Below are 20,194 nucleotides of genomic sequence, written 5' to 3' on the forward strand. Positions count from 1 at the left end.
AATCAACGAGTAGAGTCCTAGTCAACCTCTGGACGCTTGTGACTCGCATGTGAGAAGGAAAATATCTAGGAACAGTGTTTGCTGGAAAACAAACACGCAAGCCATTGAAAAGGGTCACCAGGGCATTGGCATCTGTATCTAAAGACTCCAGTTGAAGGTCGCGAAGCCGGCCGTAAGTTGGCCTCCCTTTTAACTCTCAACTTCAGGGCAACATCATGCACGTGTGGCCAGTCCGCCCGTAGTCGCGGTTGGTGAGCGATCCCACGGATTGCGTTTTTAGAGACTCCCTAAATTTGAATGATGGAGCCAGATAAGCTTCTGGGCTTCTCGGGGCAAGCCCATGAGGAGCAGCAGTCCGATCGAACACAGTGTCATTTCAAGGGCGCATCAACGCCTGTGGGCCTCGCGGGACCGACAGGGCTGAATGAGTCCGTGCATTGATTAGTTAGTTACATAGTATGCGAGGAAGAGGAAGAAATGAGCGCCTGTCTTAAAATTTTTGCAGTGTCCGGGGCTGAGTTTGGGCTGAAGCTCAATGACATCCGGTTATGCCATGAGTTAAAAGTCTACAGAGCGGAACCTTCTTGCAGATGTCTTGTGATCAGTCGCGGCGCTTAAAAGTGCATAAATTTTGCTATTCTGCGCTTCCTCGCGCGCTCTGCTACCAATGCCAGCAAGCTTCATTGGTCTTTCATCTTCAATTGTTCATCTCGGGCGGCCAAACTCTTGTGTACGTATAGTCAATGCTATTGTCCGCTTGCAGTGTCTTGTCTCGCTTTTCGCGAACCAGTGGGTGGGAGAGAAATCAGTGAAAACCAACCTGAGTGGATCACGGTGGCAAAGAGTCCTTTTGATGTTACATTTCACAGTCTTCCGTCGGTGGAGTTTGACGGAGAAACCTTGAAAAGAACCGGATCTGACATCACTCCTTTTTCGGTTTTTTTCCTTTTTTCAACCAAGAGAATGGGCTATTACTACGTACATGGTAGCATCACTGGTCCAGCCCCCGGACCACAGTATTCTCTTCCCGACCAACAGGAGCCAAGGCCTCGCGCGCGTGTCTGTATCCGGTACCTTTTGCTTCTGTGATCTCGTTGGACCAGCACCATGGTTGATTATCAGTCGCCAGCCTTACAGGCCCCTCGTCGCAAGCCTCTGCCCACCGGGAACGCTGGTCTGCAGTTCCAAGTTTCAAACATCCAACACACTCTCTTTCCGCGTGAACACAGCTTGCCTGCAAACCAATATCAGTCTCACCCGGCATCTTCGTCGTCGTCGTCGTCGTTTCTCCCTACCCCCATGCACCCGCTCCGTCAGATGACCCCTGTCTACCCCCCACAACAACAACAGCACCAACAACAATACAATGTCCTTCTCCCATCACGCCGCCCCTCGAACGCAACAACGTCGACGTCGTCCACCGGCGGAAACCCGCATACCAGCCGCCATATGAGCGCTTCACAAAACAATGTCAGCCGCAGCCCTTCCTCTCGAACCACCCACCCGCAGGTCGGGTACGTTGCTTTGATGCGAAGACAGAAGGCGACCGTCTGGTGCGACCGTGCGCAGGCCGAAGACCCTCGCGAGGCCCACCAGCGACGCGTTGCAAAGCAAAGAGCGATCCTGGAGGTTCAGGAAGGCGGTGGCTCCGGTCGAACAAATACACTGGCTAGCAGCGGCAAGATCAGACACAGTTCGGCGACGAAATCACTGCCGTTCAGTACAGGGACAATGGTGGGCACTGGCGTGCCATTGAGACTCAGTGCAAATGAAATTGGCAATGCGGACGATGACCTCGATAATCCGGATGGATCGGCTTACCATCGCCGTAACGGTAGCGGACGAAGTTCCGCCGCTAGCAATCGGATGACCGGCGGATATCGACCCAACCAACCTCGATTGAGCAGTGGCAGCGGCAGCGGCAGTGGCAGCACTCCCCCGAATGCCGAACCTCCCGAGCAACGCCTCGATATCCCGCACATCGTTGAAACCCCTGCTGCAGAGACCAAACCGGGATCGCCAAAAGACAAGGATACCGGTGGCACCCAGGACTCTTCCACGTCGGACAACCGCCCATCAACCGCACGATCCACCGAAAGCCAGCGAGAAGAGGACTTCGGAATGATCACGGATCTAGCGGCCCCGAGCGGAGCAGCTGCAGCAGCCCGAAGACATAAGGCGGCTGAGGAATTGAGACGTAGAGGAAGTGTTGACGACCGCACTACCACCATGAGTAGTGTTAGACTCTTCGTCGCTAATCCAGACCTCAGCGATTGAGCCCACCGTGGATGGAAGGGAGGCTCGTCGACAGGCTTCTTACAGGCGCAAGCGTCCCAGGCGGCCCTCTATTTGGCCATTGAAATCTGGCCATTCAACTACGTGTGTTCTTATTTCCACCTTCTATATGCACAGGGCGGGATTATTATCGGGTTCTCATTGTGAGCGGTGTTAATGGGGGTTTGATTTTTTTTTCTCATCTATTCGCATCCCTTCCATATAGAATCATTTTCATGGTTCTTTTTCAGCTGCAGTTCTGCCTTTTCCCTAGCATCGGCTCTGTTTACTCCGCACTCATTCCAAGCATCTTGTTTCCCCTAGTCGGTTTTTGGCACAAAAGCATGGGAAGGCATGGTTAGTGGGATCACCGCAATGATGGTGCAAGTGTCACAGTTCCAGGGACACAGCCTGCAGTTATTATCTTTATAATTAATACCAATATTAGTTAATATAAGTTACAATCAGCAGGAATATTCTGCAGCCACTCTGCCACTCTTTGTACACCGAAGGTGCCAGGAGGGGAATTGACTTTCCATTCATAGGGGCGAAGTTGGCGGAGTCCGCCTGGGTTCAACCTTGAAGAATGGGGGACACGCGCCAAGAGCCACGCTCACGCGTCTCTCCAGCCAAACCTTGTCATGGACGACCTGGCTCTCCAACCGCTTCAACCGTCGCGCAGCAGCAGCAGCCCTCGCCTCCATTCCTTTCCTTGCTGTGCTTGGTGACAATTTTTTGTTCGCTGCAGGTGTATTTACAGTTTGTCTTTTTGGTTTGAAGGCACTACAGCTCCCAGTTGTGCCTAAGGTGGACCTGTCATGACCCCTCTGCCCACGACACGACCCATCGAATACCCGTTAACGACCCATTCCTAACGGCCCGGACTCCCTGATATGACACAAGACCCTATTTATTTTGACGGTCTTTCTTTCGGTAAATTATACTCTTTGGAGTTCTTGCGTGTTAAAGTCGAGAAGCGGGAAGCAATATGGATGTCGCAGTTCAACAAGAGGTTCTAGAACAGACACATGGCGTTCACCCGGCGTCCCCAAAGAAAAGGCCATTTGATGAACTAAATGGAACGATCCTCGGGTCCAATACCGAGTCACTTGCACCAAGCCCGGCTAGCATGTGTCAGACCCCAGACGACCATGCAGACACCCGGCGGCAAAAGAGAGATCCTTCACCATCCCCCTTGGAAAGCATGGCGTTAGCCCAACTGCATGCCACTGAATCACAATCCATCTCTGCACCGGTACCCCTTACGGTGAATATTTCATCTGGCCCCTCGTGCAATATACTATCGGAACCTGCTCCCTCTCCTCCTTCTCAGCCATCTCTCGTCCCAAATAAAAAGCGACGATTGTCACCTGCAAGCAAAGAAGCCAAGGCACAAGAAAAGGCAAGAAAAGAAGAGGCTCGAAAATTATGGGAGGAGGAGAAGAAACGAAAAGAGGAAGAGAAAGAAGAAGAAAAACGAAAGCGGGAAGAATTGAAGAAGAAGAAAGAAGAAGAAAAGGAACAAGAGAGAAGAAGACGAGAAGACGAGAAGAGAAAAAAGGATGAGGAAAAGGAGACAGAAAGGCGAAAGCGGGAGGAAAAGAAAAAGCAAAAGGAAGAAGAGAAACTAGCCCGCGAAGAAGAAAAGAAAAAGAAGGAGAGGGTATGTAGCTATGACAATCACAATCATGTTGATATTTGGTGTCTTGTGTTCGAGTTCTTTACACTGACCTATTCTGCAGTCTCAGATGAGGTTGAATGCATTTTTTGTGAAACCTATGGCGGCCACTATCAACAAAACATCGGCACCCGACACTTCGAATAAAAATAGCAGCAAGGAAGCTGCTCCAGCTGCCGGAAGCGAAGTCGATAATACGAAAGCGATCTCTGATTATGAGAATGAATTTCCTCCATTCTTCATCCATTCCCACATGCGGGTTGGCACCCCCCACCGTTTCGAACGAGACTCTGAGGCGCTGTTGCATGTCCGCGAGAAGCTAGATGTATATCTTAAAAATACCCACGATCCTTCGAATCTATCTCTAAGGCCATCCGAGCTCTTTAAGATGATTCCATATAAACGTCGCTTTGGCAAAATGGAAAGTCCCACTGTGAAGGAAATCGTCTCATCTATGAATGACTCCAATGATAGCAAAGGTGCTGTTATAGATCTTACGGCAGAAAAGGATGCTGGGACGGATGAATCAGCCCAAAGCATGCTCAAGAAGATCCCGATGAAGTTACTACACTTTAAAGAAGATGTGAGGCCGCCCTACCAGGGTACTTTTACGAAACGACTACCCGATAAGAGTGCTTTCAAACTTTGTCGAAATCCCTTTTCTAGGGCTATTCCAGATTTTAACTATGATTATGATTCCGAAGCAGAATGGGAGGAACCGGAGGAAGGCGAAGACCTTGACTCGGAAGGCGAGGAAGATGTTAGTGACGACGATGATGAGGATATGGATGACTTTTTGGACGACGGAGACGACGAGCTTAGCAAAAGGAAAATGATCGTGGGTGACTTGGAACCTGTTTGCACCGGAATCTGCTGGGCGCATGGCAATAAGGCGAACGAATATATGAATTCCTTTCGGATGGAGGTTTTATCGGGTATGTCAAGCCCCGGTGGATGTTGAATGAGTTGCTCACAATGCCTCTTAGAAACAGGTAGCCTGCCGATAGATCCTTTCTCTGATGCATATTGGAAGAAGCCGACATCGGCCCCTCAAAGCAACCTACGACCCGTGCTAAACGCGTCTACTCCTGGAAAAGCACCCGATTCCTCCAAACAAACATCAATGCAATCCAATAACGCATTTTTGACACCTGCGCTCAACCCTAGGCCTACTTCAGCTTTACCAGGAATGAATACCACTTCCAACGGCCCTGGAGCCGGGCTAAAACTAAAAGCTCACTTCCCGTCGGAACTCATTTCTGAGTTCAAACAGGCTGTTTCCGGCAGCGACCTAACGAAGGCAGGATTAATCGAAATTTTGAAAAAACGGTACGTACATTGTCCCAACTCTCACCCGAATTTATAGGACTAATTGATTCTCAGATTCCCCAAGGTGTCGAAAGAAGTTATTAGGGACACTCTCACAACCGTCGCCGTACGCCAGGGAAAGAAAGAAGCCGATAAAAGATGGATGTTGATATGAAAGCACCAGCTCTTCAATCCTTTTCCTACATCCGGCCGATCCAATCAGCCCCGCCTCTACGACAAAATGAAAGGCAAGGGGGGGGAAAAAGGGGGGGCGGGGGGAGAGAGAAGAAAAGGCGGTAGTTCTGGGGGGAACAGAGCGTCACCTACCTGCTTCGACAGAATGACGCCGCGCTTCATCCTTGATGGATTAGATGTTCCCTAGAGCGGGATCGACAAGGTTATTCGCTACTCTCACATGCGACCGTTGTAAAGGTCCAGGAGAAACCGTCTTGGTCACGACTTGAGACGTACTAGATATAATTTATGTCAGATTATTGGCATCTTGTCAGTCCAAATATGTCAGTCAGCCGTATCCGGCTTCATGCATTTAACTACCAACTAAAGACTCAATGTCAGAATTAAAGTGTTTAATAAACGTCAATATATATATTTTATTGGGAGCTTTTAGTTTCGCTTCAATGCTCCGAGTTGGAGTTGGTTATCTATCAAGCATTCTTTATAAGGGCACTTGCGTGAATCGATCGCTAGTCTCCATTGACTTCTGCAACTACAGTTTCAATGGAATAATCCATGCTTGCAATGGTAAAAGTATGCTCTCCGTACCCATAACAGTCCGGACCGCAATTGGGTCTCCACATCTTTGTGCGAATGAAAGGGCACCGTGTCAACTAGCATGATTATCACGGGCCGATTGGCACGAGGGAGGAATAATTCTGAGAGTCGGGGTCAGCAAATCCACTTACGCTCTCGCTCAAGCCGTGCAACCGATATGAAGCGAATTTTGAAGGATTGATGTCCGCTAGAATATAAGATTCCGGTCCGCGAAAACCAAAGAGCGCTTGTTGCTCTCGAATATACTCTTGAAGACAGACCTGCGGAGGGTCTGGCTCCCAGTCCAATCGCATCGTATCACAAGCTCCAGTAGGGACATTACGGACATCATTAGTAACAGGGGATCTTGACCCATCGGTCGTGCACTTCCATAAATTTTCCAGGATCTCAGCAGCGTCACCACGTGCTGCAACAATCTCAGTGTTTTCGCTTGTTCGAATAAAATGCCAGGTATTCAGTCGATGAGAGCTGGAATGGTTGGGAAGGTCGACGCTCGGCAGCAGGTATGTGAAATGGCCAAGCACGTCTGTGAGACGCATCACAAAATTCGTAGAGTTTTGTCCACGTTTTGTCGGCTGTATATCTGAAGGCAACTCAAGGAAAGGGGGAGCTTTCCACTTGAGATTGCGCGTCTTAGAAAAAGAACGAGTTCATTGTGCAGAGACCCGTTATGATACGCCTGAGGGCATGCCTTCATAGAGGATGTTGCTCCAACGCAAATATCGGAATTGATCATGAGGGAACGGAGGTTTGGTCATGCAGGTAAACCGAGGGTGAGGTTGCCCGCGTCAAAGATGTCAATGAAATTTGAGCAGAGCCTCCCCAACCGCAAGCGGACATGCCGAAGATGAGGCATCACTCTGGCAAAATGTCCGCATAAATGCCCACCGTCTTGATACATTTCAATGCCCCCAGTATCGCGCTCGAGGTTAGTACAGGTCGGAGGGATAGCGTCTAAAAGGCGGACAAGGGCGTGGTAACTGAATGCGGCATCAATGTCGGCGTATTCACAGCTATAGAACTCAGCCGTAACCTCGCGAATGTCTATGTGCAGTGAAAAGGAAGCCAGGTCCTTGACGTCACGGGCAATGATTTCTGCCAATTTCGCGAGAATAGAGGTGAATCTCAACATTATACCGGACGAGGATCCCACAACGCGTGGATCCCGGGCCACCAGGCGCAGAGTCAATGATTTTATGGGCAAGGGAACTGGGATCCTCCGCCGAAACATACACACCACGAAGGGAAAAAGAGACACATTGGTCAACACCAAACAGTTGTACAGGAGACCCCGGGTTACAGAGTAATAGGGGCGACATACGCTAAGGCACGGCAGAAATTCCGCAGGAGTAGTTATCTCACGGAGTGCGGTGAATATCTTTTTGCAAAGTACAGCATCTGTAGCTACTCTCGACATTGGATCTGAAGGTAGCCATAGCAATCCGACTTCCATAGCTGCCAGGACGTAATCTTAGTACGAAAGGGGGATCAACTAGTTGAGTTGAATAGAGGAAAGACCTTGATTGGGAGCGGGAAGAGAATTTGCTTTGGATTGTTATGTATACACGAAGTATGTGTAAACAGGGGAATGATGGGAGAATGACGGGAAGACGCCATGTTGCTGTGTTTCGAATGAACAAACATAAACAGGAACAGAAGCAGTTGCAAGAGCTGTTTGGAAAGAACAGTCTGATCCCGCTAGACAAGCTATTGAGACAGACAGAGAGAGATGGAGAGTATCACAACTTTGCTTGCTGGTATCAAAATATGCTAACAAAGGATAAGGAAGCCATTATCATTCTAGCCGTTATACTCCGTACATACGGAGTACATACTTCCCATCTTACCAAACAATATCCTGAACGAGAACATCGGGAAATGGGGAGACCCTCTGCTGCGGAACGGGGACGCTGAATGCTTCGGCTGAGGATGGTTTGTTGGTAAATAATTAAAAGAAAAGAAAAGATAAAAAAAAAAAAAAAAGTTGAAAAAAAGAACGAAAGAAAGAAAAAGAAAAAACAACGCTTGAGAGGAATGAGCGCCGCGATGCCCCTGTGTCCAACTTTTGCTCGCGCTAGTACGGAGCACGATGGCTGTCCTTCGAGACGAGCCAGGGAGACCGGCTGGCGGATGGTCGCCATCTCTCCGGCCCCAGCCCACTCCTTCGCCAGCCTTGGCCGGGTCTGACTTGGGGTTCGCTGGCGTGGCACTAAAACCGAATCCCGACCAATCTTGGTTCGCCAAATTTGTCGCCAGCGACAGCTGGATATGCATGCAGTGCCAACTCATCACCGAGACCTTGTCGCTATGCTCATCGATCATTTGACAAATACGACCTGTGGATTCCATGAGTTATGAGTTTGACCTCGAGGGAAAATTCTTAATTTCTTCTCATTGCATTCGCCCAACGACGTGGCAGGACTTATTGGCGACCACATTCCACGATTCGCCTAGCGATCTGCACGACGACACAAAGGGACTGATGTTTGAGATCTCACGGTTGAGGAGACTGGATTTGACAAAATCGTTTCCGGAGTCTCCAGGGCAGCCGTATGGATGGGGGAGGGTGGAAATTATTTATGATCGTACTGCGTGCGTATGTATGTTTGAATGTTCCCACAAGGCACCTCATGTATGTATGTATGTTATGACCGGCATCATCCCAAACGCTGGGCAGGGACGCTTGCATTGGCGTGCACGGCGGGACTCAACGTGCAAATCCGCTACTATGTCGCGGGTCTGGCAGTCTTGTGAAGCAATTGAGAGGATGATCCGGCGGTGAAAAGGGCCCTTGCGCTTAATAATAGCAGTGCATGAGACGGGCATCTCCAGCCGCGGGATATGTGAAAGGTCCTCTTTGAAAACCTCGCGGGACAGGTACCACCGTCCCAGGAGCCCAGAGTAACCTCGTCCTCTTGATGGGGTTCAAGTTAGGCGCTGAATAGTTTTTGCGAAAACGTGGCCAACCCAGAATAAACTCCTCAACTCCACACGAGAACTGTGGACATCTCGATGATGTCTGTCCAGTGTCTCGGCCGCTGCCCTGGCTTGGGTCCTAGTTCCTTTGTATCCTCGTGATGTATCCTGCAGTGAGGTGGTTCCTCAGGAATCGTCTGAAGAAATCCCCATGTCGGGACCCTGTCTAACACGAGAGCCATGATCAATAATGACGACCTTGATTGTTCACCTGCTCAGAGAGGGTCGCAGTGCACCGCCAGCCTGTGGGGCCCTCAAAGGGGGAGCGTTGTAACTAAAGTAGCTCGACTTGATATTGCGACTGTGTCCGGTGTTTGGACTAACGAGCACTTGCACGGGTCTGCCGTTTGGCAGGAAGCGGAGCGGTACGGAAGAATTCTGTAGAGAGAGAAGAGAGAAAGTGTGTGTGCGAGAGACTTTCAGGCCATTGTTTGCCAACTCTTAACAGTGACCTCACCACGACACCGGGCAAAAATACTCGTTGTATTACCCTGATGACATGGCTCTGATTTGGTGATGGTGGACTCCTGTCACTAGTCGTCGCGCCCTCTGCGTATCAGAAGCCTCGCCCTCCATCTTGGACAACTCACCCCTCTCTCCCCGTTTTCCCTCCAGAACGCCACAATCCTCTTTTTCTTCCTCTTCTGCCCTCCCCGTTCTCTCTCCGTCTCGCCGCTGCTCTGCTTTTGTCTCTCTCTCGCCTTCTGGCTCACACGCGACCGGCTTTGACCGTGTTTTCCAGCGAATTCCGCTATCATCCCCCCTCCCTCCGGTCCCGCCCTCTCCCTACCATACTAAACCCATCTACTCCGTAGACCCCCGTACCAACCGGACTCGTTTCCCGTCCCATCCTCCAAGCTGGCTTCTTCCCCTCTGCATCGCCATTCCGCTGATCTCCCCCGACTCTATCCCATCTCCTGAACGCCTGGAGTCATGCTTTAGGCCGACGCCTGTCCCCGCCCGTCTGCTTAGGCATCTTAAGTTCTCGAGACAGCCCCGTCTCGAGACCGATGCCCCTGGTTTGCCCATGGGAAGATGATCAGTATCCAACATGCCTGTCTTCCATCGGTTCTGGCATACGCGGCTGCTACAAGTACGTGCAGCGCATTTCATACTTTCCTTACCTCCCTGCGCCGACACTTACGTTTTGTTGGGAGGTTCTCTTCTTCTTTTGACCAACACTATGTGTTGTCGTACCTCAGATTAGCATGTCGCGACGTGCTTCTCTATGCTATTTTCACCGAAATTCGGACTGACTATGATGGATTCAATAGCATTACCACCTTCGCCTACTGATTCTCCGCCCCGATGCGACACCCCAACGTCGCAAGTCATTAATTTTAACCTACCAAGTCTCCCTCTAAAAGGTAGTTCGACTCCCTTAAATGGCGCTGGTAAGGAGTCGGGAGAGGATATCCACGCTCCCGCACTGGAATCTTCAGATCGCTCCCCAAACCGTCTGCCGGAACCAGAGCTGGAACCACGGAATAATGAACCGTCGACAGAGGACGAGACGGTTCTGGAGACTGTTCTGTTAGAGCCACAGGTTGAGAGGAAACCAGTGATGGAGAAAGTCCACAAAGTGTCGTTTGCCCAGTTTGCCAGCCAAATTCAGCTTCAAAGGCACCAAAGGATCCAGAAGCGGAATGTTTTACGACGCCTATGGAATCTCCGGGTTTGCATTGCACTTTCTAGCCGACTGCTTCGGGTTGCGTCTACTGTGCAAAAAGGTTTGGTCGAGAATTTTAAGCATGGCGACAAGGCTGGTTTCATCTCCGTCTACAATAGCATCTTTGAAATTCGTGATCTTTGGGAATCCTTTTCGAAGCATCATGTCCTGGGTCACGACGAACCATCTGAAAATTATGCGGACCGGCCGGGCATTCACCCTTGTAGTTTCACCCAACGCCTAACCCCAAGGTCACGGGAAGATCTCGTCGAAATACTTACCCGCGTGAGGACCGATTCGGACTTTTTGTTTCAATGTTTAGTTAGCTTGTCTCCAGCTCAACTTTCAGCTCTCATTTCTACTGCTCATGCATTGGACGCTGGTGAGGCCTCCTCCCCTCTTGGCTCTCGTAACAAGCCGCCCTCGCTCTTCTCGAAGCGGGCAAATTCTCATTCCAATGCCATCAAGGAACATGCTTTTGCGTTTGAGCGTACCGATCCTATCTCAGCTTTGTTATTCAACGTCTTTGCAGCTCCCTTGGAGTCGAATTCGCCAGAGTCCTACCTTCGCCTGAACGTTTGGTCCTCGACTTGTGCTAAATTAATATCTCATGGCGGAAGCGGCTATTACTCCTTTGTTGGTCAAATTTTGTCCATCTGGTCTGGTGCTACGGAATGGAAAGCAAAACCAAAGCTTGAGATCTACTTGATGGATGTTCTCCAGAAAGGTGCCTTCTTGCTTGAATACCCGGATAACCGTAGATTGGGTCTGGATACCGACGGCTTTGATCCCTTGAGGACTGATGTTGCTGAACAGTTTTTCCAAGCTGCCGTCCATGACTTGTTTGCAGTCCTTGATGATTCTGATGCTGGCCTTCCAGCAGGCGCGATTGAACTTGGAAATGCTATCCTCGGAAAGCTCGGTACAGCTGAATTCCGGAAAAGATTTTTGGATTTTATATTTTTCCAGTGGTTCTTCCGCAAGCATTTGCCCAGTGCGTTGTCCTATTTGGAGGTTAGTGATTCAGATCAATTCCTTTAGATCTGTTGTATTCTATTTGCTGAATTTGATCCGCCAGGCACATGGGCTCATGCTCGATTTCCATATTACGAAAGATGCGCGAGAACGACTCCTGGGGCAGATTTCGCACCGAGCCCAATTCTATGTGTCCCGGATCCTTCAAACACCGTATGTGCACTGTCAGGTCTGTGGGTGTAAACTTATCTAATTGATTGTATTAGGTCGCAATATACTCTCGTGCCCCCTAGAATTAGACACCATATAGAGAAAATGCTCTCACATTTTAACCCTTCGCTTCCCAAACATGCGACATCTCAAACGACCCTTTCTGATTACGCCTCGGCTGGCGACGTATCCGAAAATTTCCTTTTCCTATCTCCGACTGATATTACTACGATATTAGATGTCATATTTCCCAAAGCAGGGTCGTTGAACTCAGCCGAGCCTACTCAAAACTTCCCGAATTCGCTATCCCCCACCTTTTGTTCCGGCCCCAATGACGGACGGACATTCGAACCAAGTCTTTTCCAAGGAAGAATGAATTCCTTTTCAAGTCGGTCTTTCAGCGCCAAAACTGTGTTCACCACCGAAATAAGTTCTCAGGATTCGCCAAAGTCTTATTATGTTTCGCCGAGCAGGACTGCTAGTCCCGTTTCGCCACAAGAATCATTCTCCCGCAATGCGGATCGCATTCGCTACGAGCTTTCCGAAATAAATGAATCCGAGGATCGTCATTCGTTGGGCGCCCCTACGAGTGAAGATTGGGCGATCATCGCCATCTCGACTGATGGACATCGGCTTTCTTTACAGTTGGACGGAGAAGACTCCGTGTCTCTGGAAGCCACGCCTACTAATCTGGCTGGTTTGTCAATGGAAGATCAAAACGCGCTAGAGAATGCTATTTTTAGGCTCACGGATGAATTTGATCCTTTGTCAAACGTGGCCAGCGCGGACAATGGATCGAATACACCTGACTGTGCTGAAAGTGAATCTTCCCTAAGGCGTGGATTTATAAATGCTATGATCCGCTGTCAGCGTCAGTCGGATTTTCCTACTTCCCACTACTGGTGGAATGCAGCGCGTTTGCTACGGATTGTCGCCAAGGGACGTCCCACATCTGCCACGGACGATAAGGTACTTAACCCGCTATATTGGGCAGCGAAGCACTCTGCAGATTTCGATTTCTCGATCGTCAACCAGTGCTCGCCAAAGACTATTGGACTAAAACATACTCTGAACCATTTTCAGGGTCAAGTCAAGTCAGCCATGGGAAGTTTGGCGAAGTTAAGAAATAAAATGTGGTATATGACTGATGTCAAAAACTCTCTGCGGTATGAAGATGCAAGGAATGTAGCTCTCGCTTTGAAGTCGATGGCGGGTTTCCAAGCTTTATCAGCCGCTCCTGAACCCAAGTCGAAATTTGGGTCCCGGTCGCTTGGTGGTTCTTTTCTTCAAAAACCGGAAATTCAAGTTATGAACGTGATGAAAGCTCCGGCTAGCCAGGGAGGACCTACTAAACTATCAGACGAGCAAGTTGATATCACGAGAAAATGGCTTCACCGTTCTGGAATCGATAATTTTTGTCGGGGAGAGGAGAGAATACATCGATTTTCTTACGAGGTCAAGACAAGCGTCAGCAAGCTCGTTGGAGAATCGATGTACGATAGTCCGGTTCTCTGGTCGAGTGAGCTCTTTCAAAAGGAGCGATCGATGTTCGAAGCAGCTGGCGCGCGTCCTCTTACGGGCCTCAGCACGGGAACAAGCATTCGCCCATCAAGCATTACGAGTGAGGAGAGTCTATATCCTTACCCATCACAGTCCCTTGGTGGTCGAAACTTAGACTCTCTTTTCCGTGCACCTAATGATGTTCCGTCGCTCGTGCGGAAGTCTTCTTTCCAAAGCATCGGGTCTGACAGATGGAAGACGAAGGATGGTGGCGCGGACACATCCTCTATCGGTGACTCGCCTGGTCGGGCAGCCTCGACTGTTGAATCTTACCAACCATTCTGGTCCCCGATTCACACCCAGGCCCAGTCTACTACGAGCATATCTAGCTTCCAATCCCGCCCGGCATCAATGGTCAGTGATGTTTTAACAACGCGAAGACTTGAACGCACCCCCCCAGGGAAAGCTGCTTTCTTGGATGAGTTGAGGCAGACCTTGACCAGTCTGCTATTAAGCGACCTTGGTTCTCCTGTCTGGAGTTGTGGAAGCGAGACCGATGCATGGTTTTCAGATTATCTGAACCAGGCCCGAATTCGGGACCAGATGGCCAAGAATGAAAGACTCGACCGGTTCCTGGCTGACCTTTCTGCGCCTCTGAGCATTCGACCCGAGGATGACCCGATTTGTCGATCTGGAAAAAGTCTGCGGCGGAGTCTATCTGCAGTTTCTCTGTTATCTAGATCCAAAGTAGCGAATCTTGCAACGGGGTCGGAAGCTGCAGGCAATGCGGAAAGGGAAACAGAGGATAACTTCGCTTTCGGATACAACGAGGCATTCCGGCGGTTGATGGATCAATTCTCGCGGCACGCAAACCCCTTCACAAAATTAAGAGCTTTGAATGATCTTCGTCGTCTTGTAATCGCATCTTTGACAATCGGCAATGGAAGCGTCGAGCTTGTCAATAATCAGTTTGCTGCCCTACCTAGGATTTATCGAAGGCAAGGACGTGGTCACAGGAATAGTGTATCGGAAGGCTCGAAGCCACTCAATGTAGCCGATGACCAGACTCCGACCCCGTCCTCGCCTGTTCCAGCTACGAATGAGATCTCGAGTGGATCTTCGGCAAACAGTCTACCGAGTGATAACCAAATCATTCGCGCATTACGAGAGCTCATCCAGAAGTTCCAGCCGAAAACATTATTTAGAGATTTGCAATTCATTGCTGCTTTCGTTCCTTCGGAGGTATTGAACAAGGCTGACGCAGGAACTGCATTTTTGCAATTCGGTTTGGCTGCGTTCGAATTGAAGGATGACGTGTGCCATAGCATGGTTCAGATCGCAGACAACATTGTCTCTCAAGAGCTAAACAAACGACAACGTCAATCACCCTTCTCTCCAAGAATTGGCAACGGCATCGAAGATGCGGCTAGAATGTGGATTATTACAGCACAGGAAGGCAATGCTGTGGCACAACGAGAGCTAGCCATCCTGTACCTCACTCACCCAGAAATATTGCCGCGGGTCACATTTCCCCTTACGATGCCACGTGAGACTTTCAACCGTGACATGATGTATCGGCGAGACTTGGAATTGAAATCTGACCCACAGAGCCTGTGTCTTGCGCTGCACTGGATGCAGCTGTCTGCCGCTGGCGGTGACGAGCTAGCGCAAAATAGACTGCGAGAACGAGAAGAATTCGAATCACTTGCGTAATGCAGGATTCAATCGAAGAACCCCACGATGTATGCCGCCTTTGTTTCGTGCCATATCTTTTGTGTCTTTTGGATTTGGTTGGACTCTGCCATGCTATTCGGTGATCGGCGCCAGGTTTACCGCTTCATCTTTACTTCTTGTGTTGAATACCCTGTTTATCTGATTTTAAGATTTTGTCAAGGATCTCTTTATACCCCGTTGCACTTGAACTCGAGTCCCCTTCTGTCCCTGAGATTATATTTCTGTGGTATAAATGTCCTTTAGCAATGGGTGGTTGTCTGCGTTTCCATCTTGCAACATTTTTTATGCATGACTGCTGTGTCATCTATCATTTTACTGAAGAGAAAAATAAAAAAGCAACGAAATCATTTTGTTGGATCCGAACACGATTATGGGAGTTTCATTGATATCTGTTTGGGTATCTGGTTTCTTTTGTTTTCAATTCCCCTGTTCAAGTTATGGCTCTTTTCATACATGTTTGACACCGAATTTGACTCCAGTGCTTCTGGAGATGTCTCGATAGCTTTACATTCTTTTTATTTCTTCTACGGCATGATATTACGGGGTCCTTTTTGGTTCTATCGTTCAAGTCTAAAGCCGACCCCAGTGTCTTTTTACGGAATCGCTTTTTTACAGTGGGAGGATGACAGTCACTAAATAGGGGTTTAGGACAGACAAAAAATTACTTTAAAATAGGAAATAAAGTCTTGACTATAGCTTCTACCGTATATTTCCAGTACTCTCTGGCTGAAAACACCCAAATGATTGCCTTCATGAGGGCTGCATTCATCTCTGACAGGCTGACAGGCTCTTTGCGTGAAAAGGCAGTGCTGAAGCTTCTTCCGCGGAGTCATCCAGCGCTGTCACTGGCGCTTGCCGAGCAGTTCCTGGCACCCCATGACATTACGTCATTTTGACAAGCACGTGCAACAAACATTCCGTAAACGACCATCCGACGACAGGCGTGCCGCGAGACGCAAAACCGCCATCAGCGTCAGCTGAAAACTGAAGGGCAAAAGAATACGCCTGGATCTCAGACACCGTCTCGAGAATTACAGACCTCCTCTCTTCCGGCTCTATCTTTTCGGTTTTTCCCTCGACAACCCTCCTCCTCCGCATTCCTTTACCCCGCTCGAAACTCACCTGGACATGCAATTACATGTCTAACTCCAAGAGAAAGTTCAAGGATCGAGCTCACTCACTTGTCCGAACTTAAGAACGGCACCAGTTTATAGCATGGCAACGCAACAAATACCGGTTCCTCACTCCGGTGAGAACATGCCAAAGCGACCCAAGGGTGAGTTTCAGGATGCACATACATACTAGGAGCATTTGCGAGTTCCCGCTTACTGACAACCGGATTCTGCTGGGAGCACGGGAGAAAAGGCATACTCAAAAATTCCTCTTCTTCGCTCCAGACCACATCCTTCTCGCCTCCTGGCCAAGCACAAACCTCTCCCACCTCTCCTCAATCCCTTTTTAAGGCACATTCACCCCTCGACAACAAGGAACTTACCCTCCAAAACACCATCTACAATGCTGGCAAGCAATACAACCCCGCATCTCGACGTCAGTCCACTGCTTCGAAATCTAACGGTGCCGATGAAAACTCCCCCAGATTAAAGTGGGACGAAGTAAATCTATATCTCACCGAGCAGGAGCGATCGTCCACGATGAAAATCGATGAGCCGAAGACCCCGTACGTCCCGCATTATGACCCTGATCTAGAGGAGGATGACGAGGACGATCCGGACGTTGGAGGTATCGATGCAGATGATGTTGCTGTGGATGAGTTGGACATGTACAACGCTTCGAAGAAGGTTGGGCGGCATCGAAGAGTCCGAGAGGATGATATCCCTGATTTAGATTTGGGAGAACCAGAGGAGCCATATTGGCAGGATACGAATGATGATTCGAGAATTACGAAGGTGCAGACTATGAGCGATGCTAGCATGAGTGGAAAACCGGAGAAGCATGTAGTGGTGGGCGAAGACGTCGGAGATGCGCTTCATCGGACACAGAGCCAGGAAGAGAGGGACAAGCATACCGCATTCGAAGAGCGACGAAAGAAGCATTACGAAATGTCTGGTGTCAAGAATCTCCTGGCGTATGAAATCCCCTTCCGGCTTGCGAAAGTTTCTGCTGCCGCCATTTTGATTTATCATGAACTAATATGTTACTTTTGTTAATTAGGCATCCAGAAAATGCCGATGACCTGGAGGACGATGATAACGACGAGGATACCTCCAAACAGCCCCCTCCAATCCCTGGTCTCCCAGAACGTTTTGCCAAATCATAACTATGCCCACATAATTTTTTCCTTTTTTTGCCTTCAAGATCCTTATACGTGTACTATCCACTTATCCATTATTCACTATTCCCCAGCTAGATGAGAATGCAAATCTAATTATGGACCATGATACGGGTTTGTACTGTGCAGGAAAATTTGGCACTATGCAGTCATGCAGTTCAGCTATTGAGACATACCATCTCTAGCTTCGCCTAATAGCCAAGACCACTTTATAGAGTACGGAGTACGGAGTACTCCTATGGGCTTCATTTAGGAATGCGATAACATGTCGTTCCCGGAGTACTGTGATAACTTTTGTTAGATCCTCGAGCAATATACCGAGGAACTTTTCCCTGCCACTCCCTTGAGATACAGCAAACTATTTCTGCCCTTCGAAAAAATGAACGATCATGCACTTGAAACGGATACTTCTCGTAAAGAGGAGTGATCCAAGCATGCCAACAATAAAAAGGCCATCCCGCCGGCCTCTACGGTTAAGCAGATCTTTGCGGCAGTCAGGGGATGATCTGATAATGCGGATCGGATAAGAGCGGGAAGGTTTAATAGCCATAAATCCAACAAGCTTGGCGGGTACTAATGTTACTTTGCCACCAGTCGTTGATGCCGGAACCGGCTCCACATCCTGCTAGCGCGGGTGGCTTGATTGCGAGGTACTTGGCCTGGCTGGGGAAGCTTTCCGGCCTGTTTCAGGCAAGCTCCTGATTATGTCGGCGTGCCCTCCTGCTTGGGGTTGTTTTGATATTGCCCGTTCTGTGGCCCATCACCACCTCACGCTGCCTCACCTCACTTCCCCTCTTTCCCTCCTGCATTTACCCTGCCAACCTCTCTCGCTCCGAAGCTCTTCCGAACTCCGAACATAGCCAGTTTCACGTGCCACGCCTGAAGTCGCGCGCACACACACACACACACACACTCTCTCTCTCTCTCTCTCTAACTTCCGGTAAGTGGAGTGTTCTCTCTACTGGTCTCCCTTTGTTACTTCATTGGGATGACGTTGATCGGTGTAATTATATTGAAGCTGATTGGAAGCTCTCCCATCATGCAGCCCAAGACAACACTTTCACTCCTTTTGCTCTTTCCATCATGGAAAAGGTCCAAGAACAACCCGCTCAGACATTGAGTGAGACCGCTGAACGACCTGCTGAAAGGGTGGTTGAACAGCCTCAGGACAGCGCTGCTACTGCGGCTCTCTCTGGCGACTCCAAGGAGGCTGAGACTGAGAAGCCTGCCGAAGTAGCACCCAAAGAAGACTCCAAGGAAGCTCCTGCTCCACCACCAGCTGCCACCACAGCGGCCACTGCAGACAACGCCAATTCTGACATTATCGAAGAAGTCAAAGACAAAGCCGGCGCGAATACCCAAGTTGCTGATCCGAAACCCCAGGAACCAGCCGACACGCGTCCTTCTTACCTCGTCAATAACGCGGCGCTATCCCAGTTCTTCGACCGCCTCGCCCCGATCGTTGAGAAAGCCGGCCACAATGAAATGTGGGGAGTCCCCCTTAAGGATGCTCAGGATGCTCCTACTGTCAACATCATGATCAAGTTCTTGCGAGCCAACGAAGGGAATGTGAAACTTGCAGAGGAACAGCTTGTCAAAGCCCTTGAGTGGCGTAAAAAGATGAACCCCCTTGCATTGGCTGAGAGTGCAGCTTTCCCCTCAAGTAAATTCAAGGGTCTCGGCTACATCACAACCTATCGTGATCCGACCACCGAGACAAATGTAGTCTTTACCTGGAACATTTACGGTTCAGTCAAGAATGTCGACTTGACCTTTGGCAACCTGGAAGAGTAAGTTTCAAGTATCTCTATTAGGAAATCTGGCTAATCATGTTTCCTAGGTTTATAAAATGGCGCGTTGCCCTTATGGAGTTGGCCATCCGCGAGCTTCGCCTTGAAACAGCTACTTCAGTCATGGATTACAACGGCGAAGATCCTTATCAAATGATCCAAGTTCACGACTATCAGAACGTTAGTTTCATTCGTATGAATCCAAATATCCGGGCGGCGTCTCGTGAAACTATTGAAGTCTTCAGCACCGCTTATCCCGAGCTTTTGAAGGAGAAATACTTCGTCAATTTGCCAGTTGTGATGGGATGGGTCTTTACTGCTCTCAAGGTATTCCTTAGCAAGAATACGATCCGCAAATTCCATCCAATCACCAACGGAGTCAACTTGGCTCGTGAATTCACCACCTTTGGCGAAGAAATTCCGAAGACCTACGGTGGAAAAGGTGATGTTCTGGCGGACTCTGGTTGGACCGTCACGCTCCAGGATGATAAAGCCCCTGAAACCAAGCCTGAAGAGAATGGGAATGCATCTCAAGCTCCGGAGGCTGAACCTGCCAGTGGAAACCCTGCCCAGACAGATGCTACTAACGGACCTGCTAAAGATGACGCACCAAAGAACGACAAGCCCGCCGTCCCAACTGACACCAAAACTGACGCCCCAGCCGACGCTCCAGCCAATACTTTGGCCGATGCTCCCGCTGATTCTCGCCCAAATTAGCCACCTACTCGCTAGACCACCCCCCGTTGATACAATATGGTCTCTTGCCTGGATTCCATTACGCGGCGTTATCCTAGGCGATATTACCCTCTCTGGCGTCTTGTTAATGGCATGATTCAAAAAGGTTACGTGCTTTTAAGATACCTCTTCCCCATACCCTAATGTACTCTACCGTTGCGAAGGAGCTAAAGGTAGTTAAAAAGATTAAATTCAAGTATCCAACACATTCTATACTGACCACAGAAGTTGAGGCGAGTAGCTTGTAATAAAGTTGCGTGTAG

At 49.3% G+C, this 20,194-nt stretch overlaps 8 protein-coding genes across 8 annotated transcripts; 7 read left to right on the forward strand and 1 right to left on the reverse strand.

The window, feature by feature from the left end:
• The first annotated feature begins 795 nt into the window (after positions 1 to 795).
• D8B26_006182 (uncharacterized protein) lies at positions 796 to 2,744 on the forward strand. The gene has a single exon (XM_003069814.2). The coding sequence runs from the start codon at positions 1,108 to 1,110 to the stop codon at positions 2,275 to 2,277; it is 1,170 nt and encodes a 389-aa protein (XP_003069860.1). The 5' UTR covers positions 796 to 1,107; the 3' UTR covers positions 2,278 to 2,744.
• A 221-nt stretch (positions 2,745 to 2,965) lies between these two features.
• Positions 2,966 to 5,776, forward strand: D8B26_006183 (uncharacterized protein). Its single transcript, XM_003069813.2, has 4 exons — positions 2,966 to 3,937; positions 4,017 to 4,887; positions 4,939 to 5,281; positions 5,336 to 5,776. The coding sequence occupies exons 1-4, from the start codon at positions 3,263 to 3,265 to the stop codon at positions 5,433 to 5,435; spliced, it is 1,989 nt and encodes a 662-aa protein (XP_003069859.1). The 5' UTR covers positions 2,966 to 3,262; the 3' UTR covers positions 5,436 to 5,776.
• Positions 5,777 to 6,120: 344 nt separating this feature from the next.
• On the reverse strand, positions 6,121 to 7,184 carry D8B26_006184 (uncharacterized protein; the record flags this gene model as incomplete). Its single annotated transcript, XM_066125105.1, has 2 exons — positions 6,121 to 6,662; positions 6,941 to 7,184. 2 exons carry the CDS (start codon positions 7,182 to 7,184, stop codon positions 6,121 to 6,123), a joined length of 786 nt encoding a protein of 261 aa, XP_065981186.1.
• Positions 7,185 to 7,609: 425 nt separating this feature from the next.
• D8B26_006185 (uncharacterized protein) lies at positions 7,610 to 7,966 on the forward strand (the record flags this gene model as incomplete). Its single annotated transcript, XM_066125106.1, has 1 exon — positions 7,610 to 7,966. The coding sequence occupies one exon, from the start codon at positions 7,610 to 7,612 to the stop codon at positions 7,964 to 7,966; it is 357 nt and encodes a 118-aa protein (XP_065981187.1).
• Positions 7,967 to 10,063: 2,097 nt separating this feature from the next.
• Positions 10,064 to 15,095, forward strand: D8B26_006186 (uncharacterized protein; the record flags this gene model as incomplete). Its single annotated transcript, XM_003069812.2, has 4 exons — positions 10,064 to 10,121; positions 10,303 to 11,711; positions 11,776 to 11,885; positions 11,939 to 15,095. The coding sequence occupies 4 exons, from the start codon at positions 10,064 to 10,066 to the stop codon at positions 15,093 to 15,095; spliced, it is 4,734 nt and encodes a 1,577-aa protein (XP_003069858.2).
• A 309-nt stretch (positions 15,096 to 15,404) lies between these two features.
• D8B26_006187 (uncharacterized protein) lies at positions 15,405 to 15,752 on the forward strand (the record flags this gene model as incomplete). Its single annotated transcript, XM_066125107.1, has 1 exon — positions 15,405 to 15,752. The coding sequence occupies one exon, from the start codon at positions 15,405 to 15,407 to the stop codon at positions 15,750 to 15,752; it is 348 nt and encodes a 115-aa protein (XP_065981188.1).
• Positions 15,753 to 16,090: 338 nt separating this feature from the next.
• On the forward strand, positions 16,091 to 17,601 carry D8B26_006188 (uncharacterized protein). Its single transcript, XM_003069811.2, has 3 exons — positions 16,091 to 16,392; positions 16,482 to 17,202; positions 17,289 to 17,601. Exons 1-3 carry the CDS (start codon positions 16,332 to 16,334, stop codon positions 17,392 to 17,394), a joined length of 888 nt encoding a protein of 295 aa, XP_003069857.2. The 5' UTR covers positions 16,091 to 16,331; the 3' UTR covers positions 17,395 to 17,601.
• Positions 17,602 to 18,117: 516 nt separating this feature from the next.
• Positions 18,118 to 20,136, forward strand: SFH5 (Non-classical phosphatidylinositol transfer protein (PITP)). Its single transcript, XM_003069810.2, has 3 exons — positions 18,118 to 18,346; positions 18,452 to 19,196; positions 19,247 to 20,136. Exons 2-3 carry the CDS (start codon positions 18,490 to 18,492, stop codon positions 19,911 to 19,913), a joined length of 1,374 nt encoding a protein of 457 aa, XP_003069856.2. The 5' UTR covers positions 18,118 to 18,346; positions 18,452 to 18,489; the 3' UTR covers positions 19,914 to 20,136.
• Positions 20,137 to 20,194: the final 58 nt, after the last annotated feature.

This window comes from Coccidioides posadasii, chromosome 3, assembly GCF_018416015.2.
Source record: "Coccidioides posadasii str. Silveira chromosome 3, complete sequence".
Lineage (NCBI taxonomy): Eukaryota > Fungi > Ascomycota > Eurotiomycetes > Onygenales > Onygenaceae > Coccidioides > Coccidioides posadasii.